This window comes from Hirundo rustica, chromosome 1 (genome assembly GCF_015227805.2).
Source record: "Hirundo rustica isolate bHirRus1 chromosome 1, bHirRus1.pri.v3, whole genome shotgun sequence".
NCBI lineage: Eukaryota > Metazoa > Chordata > Aves > Passeriformes > Hirundinidae > Hirundo > Hirundo rustica.
The window spans coordinates 100,317,641-100,325,722 of NC_053450.1; the positions used below are offsets into that span (position 1 = coordinate 100,317,641).

At 35.9% G+C, this 8,082-nt stretch overlaps 1 protein-coding gene across 4 annotated transcripts in view; it reads left to right on the forward strand.

Annotated features, from left to right (window-relative positions):
* The window catches only part of ITGA9 (integrin subunit alpha 9), a 287,285-nt gene extending 279,944 nt beyond the window's left edge, over positions 1 to 7,341 (forward strand). For all 4 annotated transcript variants that reach the window (XM_040055828.2, XM_040055806.1, XM_040055835.2 and 1 more), the window contains exon 28: positions 2,037 to 7,341. In XM_040055828.2, coding sequence (XP_039911762.1) covers positions 2,037 to 2,135 — 99 coding nt within the window. In that variant the 3' untranslated portion in view covers positions 2,136 to 7,341. The remainder of the gene's footprint in view (positions 1 to 2,036) is intronic.
* The last annotated feature ends 741 nt before the right edge of the window (positions 7,342 to 8,082 follow it).

Consider the following 8,082-nt stretch of genomic DNA (forward strand, 5'->3'; position numbering starts at 1 on the left):
AACCCCAGATGACCATAATTACATGTTATCATGTGATAAACTGTTATCACACAGTTCATCAACAAAGTAATCCTTATCCATTTCCCTGCTCTGAAAAAGAGCACTGCAAGGATAGGGATATAAGGATATATGCAGGGTTAAGTACCTCAACCATATGAACAGATCAAGCAACACTGTAGCCAGTGGCTCTGTACGTAATACAATAAACACTCAGATTAACTTTGTTTCCTGCTCTGCACAGATCCATTGTTATCATAACCTTTGTGTCCCACTTGCGCACCAAATTAGGCTGTTGTGGTTTAGGACTTGTATTCTCAAATTTAATGTTCCCACTGAAACACTCCAAACTCCCCTTAGGCAGCATGGAGAGGAGAACTGGAGGTACAAAATGTGAAGGTCATGGGTTGTGATAGGAACAATTTACTGGAAACAGCAATGAGATAAGAAAACAAACAGTAACAGTAACAGCAACAATATTAGTAATAAAAGAGTAGAAAAAAATGATCCACATGCAAAATGCTGCTGAGCCTGACTCAGCTGCAGCCACATTACCTCTGGCTTGGAGCCAGCATTACCCCACTGCTCCCTCCACTTTGCTTTCTTGACCAGAAGGAATCCCTTCCCCTGGAAGAGGCTGCCCCCCACCCCTGGCAATGATGTCAGATGGTGTGGAATAATCTCCAGGTTCTAGCCATGCCTTCTCTGGCCACTGCAGAAATTATCCCTGTCTGTCTGGAACTAGGACAGTAGGTATGTATATAATGTATACCTATGCTCTTAGCAGAGTACACTTATATCTAGATTAATAGCATGTCCCAGTTAACAAAAGAGAAGGGCTTGTGTGACTGTGTACAGGTTCTATGCCCTTTGCACAGAAAACAGAGGCAGAGATAAGGATTGATGATAGGATGGTGTGTGCATAGTCTCATGCTGCTGTAAATTCAGGAGGTAATTTGAGGCACAGGCAAGGACTTTAGGAAGATGTGCTGGAAAAGCCCACTTGACAGATTGAATATGCTGCCTTTTAAACCCCTGTGAATTAAAATATACTTGAAGAAAATTAAAGTTGCAGAAAACTGAAACGAAGAAGTTCAATTTCATGGAATTTTTGTAATGACAAAACCGCACAAAATATTCCTACACACAGGCAATTTGGGAATAATGAGTGGCAATAACTGTGATAAAAGAACACTAAAACATCTCCCATGTTTTACACAGCAGGAGTAAGAAAACAGGTTTAGAGTGGTAGGAATTACATAAATGTTTAATGATGTTGAACAAAATATTTATTCAGTGATCTCAACAGTGCACTGCTGAGTTAGAGGAGTTGTTCTTGAATGCTTACCAAAGTCTGTTATTAAAATAACGGGGGGTTTCTATCTGACAGACTTAAAGAAACAGAGATATGAGAATTTTTATCCAAACTGAGATGAGAACCAGTTGCGTTTCTTTAAGTACAAGGGTTTAGGAAACAAGAAGATATGCAAAAGTGACTATCAGTGATTATAGCTGGAACTGAGAAGTGAGAGGTGGGTGACTGTACTGTATTTCTCTGGTCCCTCTTGTTTTGTGCAGTTGTAGACATTGAGAGTACTGCTCATAAAAGTCTGTCAGCATTTACTCAAGACCCCAGAGTTATCCAGGCTTTAGGTTCAGCTGCAAGTTTAGCATCAGTCTCTATGTTAAACCAATAAACCTGTATCTGCCTCTGCTGGTCAGTCTTTATTATAAATACTTCATGTGCTTTTTTTTTTTTTTTTTTTTTTTTTTTTTTTTTAGCTCATACTTCATATAAGAGGACTCCTACCTCAATGTAGTTCATCTATAAGGAGCAGAGTACTTATGAAGATTTGGGATCCAGTGTGATCTCATTTATACTCATGTAAATAAGGAGCTAAGATTTCGGATTGGCGCTTGCAGGAATTAGATGCTAACTCCTGGGCTAGTCCTTTCTGCATGTTATCTGTCATACCAACAAAGTAAGTTTCAATTTAATGATTCGATAACTTACCACTGTCATCTCTTCTGATTTTCAGATGGGCTTCTTCCGCCGGAGGTACAAAGAAATTATTGAGGCTGAAAAGAGCAGAAAGGAGAATGAAGATAGTTGGAACTGGGTCCAGAAAAATCAGTAAACTGCCCATGAAAACAAAACTGGCCAGTCATGTGACATGCACTCGCTAGTCTATAGATCCTGCTCTTGTATCTTCCATATGTGGAAGAAGGAATCTTCTCCAGATTTTTCGGAGACCGCATTGATGCTGTGTCTTTATTACTCCCAAAAGCTAGGGAACATATCCTGAGGCAACCACTGCAGCCATGTCATGTGACTGGAGCAATTCACACTTCATTTATGAGTTTGAACTTTGGTAACCAAGCTGCAGTGCAGAGCAATATTTATGAATTCAACTATGTAGTATGCCCTCAGGGGAAGACTTTTACCTAAGAATATTTTTTATAAAGACAAGATTTTTATATTGAGCATGTCTTTATATTTGTATCAATGTTTTAAAATTTCTATTGAATAGTTATATAGTTCACTCAAGCACTGATATCTGGCTAAATCTTTGGAAAAAAAATATATAAAAATTCTATTGTACTTTAAACATCAATGCAAGAGAGAAAAGAGATTTACAGATAAAAGTAGCTGAAATCCTCATATGCTTAATTCACAAGGCTTGGTAATATCATATATATAGATAATTTAATAGAAATAGGCCAAATCTTTTTACTGTCTCCTTCTTTAAGTTAAATTTGATGTTTGATTTACAAGCTACAGAGCCTAAAGTATTTCACAGTTGTGATACTCTGTATCTTGAGTTTATCCTTTACTAGCCTGGAGGGGAGAGGGTAAGAATGCTTCTTCAGTGATATGTAGCAAGAAGCAGCTCGCTTTGGCTCACTGAAGAAGGCACCACAGAATGTTCTCTTTGGGAAGTTTTCTTTTGCAGTCTCTAGGACTGTACAGTTGAGATATCAGAACGATATAATTGAGCCAACCACTATGACATTGACAAATTCCTTTAAAGAAGAAGAAGAAGAAGAAGAAGAAGAAGAAGAAGAAGAAGAAGAAGAAGAAGTAATTAAGTAATATTAATATTGATATTAATATTGATATTAAGATGTACAGTTTTAAAGCTACTGTTAAAGATTGTGATCTGTTGCTATCAAAGCAAGTGATAAATTGCTACATGCTATAGGCATTATGACTGCCATGTGAGTTATATACTTGAGTCATGAGTTTGTTTATATGATAATTTTAAGAGAGATAAGTAGACGCGATGATTAAATGTTTTGATTTTTGAGTCTTGAGATTGCCTATCTGGGTGTTCCAAGTACTGAACGTATTTCCTCAAGAATTTTAGTCAAGGTGCAGATTGGATCTCAACTTGCAATTTTATTGCTGGTAATTCTTAAAAAAAATGTTTGTTGAATTAGAAGAAATCCAGTTGTAATTAATTCAAACAAGTTTCTTCAAAAAGCTCTTGGATTTCTGAATAGAAATAGTGGAATTGTGTAAGACTTGGGTTTAGATTCTACTTGTATTTTGCACTTTGTGTAAATAAGGAGTAGATGACATGTTAGTATAAAATCCATGTAAAGGAAAGGAGGGCCAAGCTCTGTGGTAGAAAGTGAAACCAGGATTAAAAGGTTGTTGGATGTCTTCTTCCATAAGGGTGTGGTAAAAGAACTGCTGGAAGTTTGAAAACTTGAACGCAGAAAACATGCAAGAAATTGCTTGAGAACAGGTCTTGCTCTTCCTTGCCATATTCATGATAGTTTCAAATTATAAAAGTGGACCACACACACATTCCTGTTTGCTTTTTACCACCACCATCATCAAGTGTCTGCTATTACTACGGTATTGATTGATATTTATTAACTATTCACTATCTGCATGCATTAGGGAAAAAGTTTTGAAGTGAATTGAGTGTATTGATTCAACATCTGACAAGAAAAACTATTAGTCTATTCAACTATCTTTCTTAAAACAATAATTGTTGATTTGACAGATTCTGTGTGACAAATTATCTTTTAAGCCAAAATCCATAGCAAAATACTGTAATAAGCCCATGTAGTGGAGTACAGATTTTCCAAGAGAGTGCAAAACCAAAAGGCTGGTGGCATTTGACTGCACTGGTGTATTATCATCTAGAGACAACCACAGACTGGCTTGGGTTGGAAGGGACCTTAAAAATCTAGTTCCAATGCTCCTGCCATGGGCAAGAACATGGGCAAGAATATAGACCAAATCCAAATCAAAGCCCAATCCAGTCTGGCCTTGAACTGCTGTATTATCAGAAAGTCAAAGATTGATAGAGTGGCTTGTGTTGGAAGAAACCTTAAAGATCATCTAGTTGCAACTCCCTGCCCATGGCCATGTCAAGTTACTTAGAGCCCCATCCAACAGGACCAGGGATTGGCCATCCACAACTTCTCTGAGCAACCTGTTCTTGTTTCTCATCACCTTCACAGTAAAGAGTTTCCTTCAAATATCTAATCTATATCTGCCTCTAATATTGAAGGTTGTTGAATTCCTTGCAGTATATGTCTGATATTGGTTAGTTTTGTTCAACAACAAAAGCTAATTGTCTGTTTTTTTCTCTAAAAAAATCTAAGACAGAAATTAGATGTGAGATTGATTCACAGCTATAAATTGAAATTGCTTAAAGTACTTGGTTTAAAAAGGTCTTTTTATTACCTGTAAGAATCTCCAGTAAATGCCCTTTCTAGAACTGATCCCCCCTAAAATTATTAAAAAGAAAAATTGCTGAAAAAATAATTCAGGACACATGTGAAACTACTTGTGAATTAAACTGAATTTAAAAGTTTCCATTCGAAAAAGGAGAAAGTTCCATTTGAAAAGTTGAAATCATCAATTTCCACTTTTTAAACAAAATTTTACTTTGAAATCTGACAGAAATGCTTCCTTACAGTATTTTAAAAATCAAAATTAGTTATACCTTTGAAATATCTTTTTTAACTATATAAAGAAGAGTTCTAAAATAATTACAAATTCAACATTTCTGGTTTTGTTGGACTTTTTTTTTGTTGTTTTGTCATAAAGCAAAAGTGGATTTATTTTTAAAAAAACAAAGGTAAATCACATTTGAGCCCACACTGGACTTTTTCATATCTGACTTTAATTGTCATAGAATTCATTCATCACAAGTCATCATTTAGTGAAAATCTAGCTGTTGGTCAGGTAAGTGCCATATTTGTGAAATAATCCACAAATTCTTAGTATCATCACTGCTAGGTACTCAGCTGTTTTGTTGTCATGGATGGTTTTGAATTTACTCTCCAAATTTTTTTCTCCTTCTTTTTAAATCAAATTCCATTGTGGCTTTTGTTTGCTTCTAGTTAGGATACTTAGATTTGATAATGAATCATACTAGTTCTTCATATTAAAGTACTGTAGATGCATCTTTCCACTTCTTAAGAAGCAACCAAACAAAAAGTTCCACAATTATCAATTGGTTGCAATCAGTTTCTAATCCCAAAATTTTACAAAAATATAATACACTTCAAGAATGTCTAGAACATACCTCTGCTTTAGAGCTGCTGGGTTTTGAGTTTTTAAATTAAGAAATCATCCTAAATATCTAGAGACATGGTTACTTTGGAAATTGCTTTTAGCACTCTGAGAGTTCCCATCTGTCAGCTACTTGTTACTTTCTTTGTGCTGTTCTGCTTGCACAGAGGTTTGGGGCAGTCATTGTACAAGTGCTCCTCCAGTCAATCCATCTTGAGACAATATCATCCGTTTTCTTGGACAACTTCATTGAAAGGTTTGCTGAATTTACATTGCCGTTTTTCCCAGCAGGCTCACTTTACACTAGCTATAAGCTATTCAGGAGGAAAGTTAGAAGTGGGCAGTAACATTTTCAAATGCTCTGGCATCTGAGATAGCTAAATCTTGCAGTGTACAAGGTGTCTACTTACAAATAGTAATCCTAGAGTTGTTTTTAGGATGGGAAGAAAACAATCTCATAAAAAGATTATCAGGAAGAAAGGCGGGGGAGAGAATCAAAGAAAAATATTACTTAATGCAGAGCTGGTGCTGTTGCAAGCCCATGTAGTTTGCTTCTTAATTTCAAGAAGACCACAGTCATTTCAAGGTTTCAGTGGCCCACAGCACAGAGATAAAGCCACTTTTCACAGCTGTTTTCATTTAAAAAACAAGGGGTTCGGGTCTTGAAATTTCTCTCCAAGCAACAGCACAACTAGTGTGCTCCAAGAATGTCACTGGTATTCTCTTGGCCATTGTATCTAACAAAAACACCTGCTATTTTTTTCTGAATAAACTTCTTATTTTATTTGTTTAATTGCAATGAGGAAGTCAGCAAACTGTAGAAAATACTGGATCAACCTCTGAATTGAAGTCATCTCACAGGTTGCTTGGGTTATCTGAGAGAGAAAATATGCCTGATGTAAACTCCAAGCCTGTTTGAGGCTTGAGCAATCTTTTAATTTAAAAATGGTGAAGACTTCTGCAATGCCAAGCCTAACAGTGAAAACAGCCCTTTCTATGCCTAAATACATGAATGGTAATGACCCCACATACCAAGTCAGTAATGTGCAGGTAGCCCAGCTTGGTGAAAGCAATAGATATGAAAAATTTTTCTTTGACAATATTTAGTATCAACTGCCTTGAATGTCTTCTGTTTATATGCACATTTTGGAGTCTTGCACAAGTTTAAAGCATGATATCCATTTGATATGCAAATATATAATACTGCTTTCAATCAAGAATTAAGAGAGTCGTGGAACTAATTTCTATCCTTTGTCCAAGTCTGGCTGCTTGCTAGGGTTTCTTAGATATAAATGAAATTAGAATTCTGTTCACTGAATGTGCATTGATTAAACTGGCATGAAGAATAATTGCTTTTGGAGTTTGATTTGCATGCACAGTAGAGTACCTGCACCATCGTTCCTTCTTTTTATCAGAATGTCACTGCTTATATATTGTAAAAATGTATGTTTCTTTTTATGAACTTGTGTTTGGAAGAATGTGTTCACTTTTAGTGATGTCACCTGCATTTAGAACCTAATTCACCTGTGTTCTGATTCACTTGCACTGTTTTGGAAATGTCAAATTTACAAAAATACAACTTTTTGGAATAAAAATGACTGCAAAATTATCCTAATATATCATTTTGTCAGTTATTGTCCTCATCTAGCTCAAGTAGTTTTCTATTAACTGGGTGAGGCATTTTCTCCTGGATGTTTGAATTAAATAGTATATTGTATGTGTTTATCTGTATGTGGATAATTGACATACTTTATTGTAATTCTATGACTTATCAAACTATTTGGAGACAAAGAGTACAAATGACTTGACTACGGTATTTTAAAACCATAAAAATAAAATAAAGGTAGTGAGAATTATTTATATTTCATCAATCTTGCTTTATCAATGTCAAATCAAACCCCATGTGATACTGACCTATGATAAGATTGTCAACCTGTGTAACTTGAATTCTCTTTCAATCTATGAATTTGGATGAAATTTGAATTTTTAAGCTTCATTTGCTTTTCCTGCAAGGATTTTTAGTCCATAGTGGCTGGAATATAGTAACTAAATAATATATATGAAATCATATTTTCAACTCTATACATCCCCATGCTTACTCCGTCACCTGTATACGGAGCAGAAGTAAGATTTTACTTCTACAGCTCTTAAGTGTTTCAATGTACTCCAGACATACTAAAGCAGTCTGTTTCCTCAGTGCTAATACTGTTGGCTATATATCCAAGAGCTAGCTGGACCGAGTTAGGACCTAACCTTTGACTCAGAGCACATTTGTACTGGTGGAAGACCACAGCTTTATGAACTACAATGCCAAAAGCATTGGAGAGTTCCAAGTGGATGTGGGTTATGACATGAGGGTAGCACCCTTCAAAGTAAAAATAAATGTTCTCAGTCATTGCTGGGCAAAAGTGGTAAGAGAATGCTGCTGCCAACAGGAATGCAATACCCAGTTTGCTTTTGGAGATTAATGGAAGCACTAGTGATGCAGCAGCTAAAGTAATAACCAGGGACTTTTGGGTGTATTAAAATCTCTTTGTTATCATGGA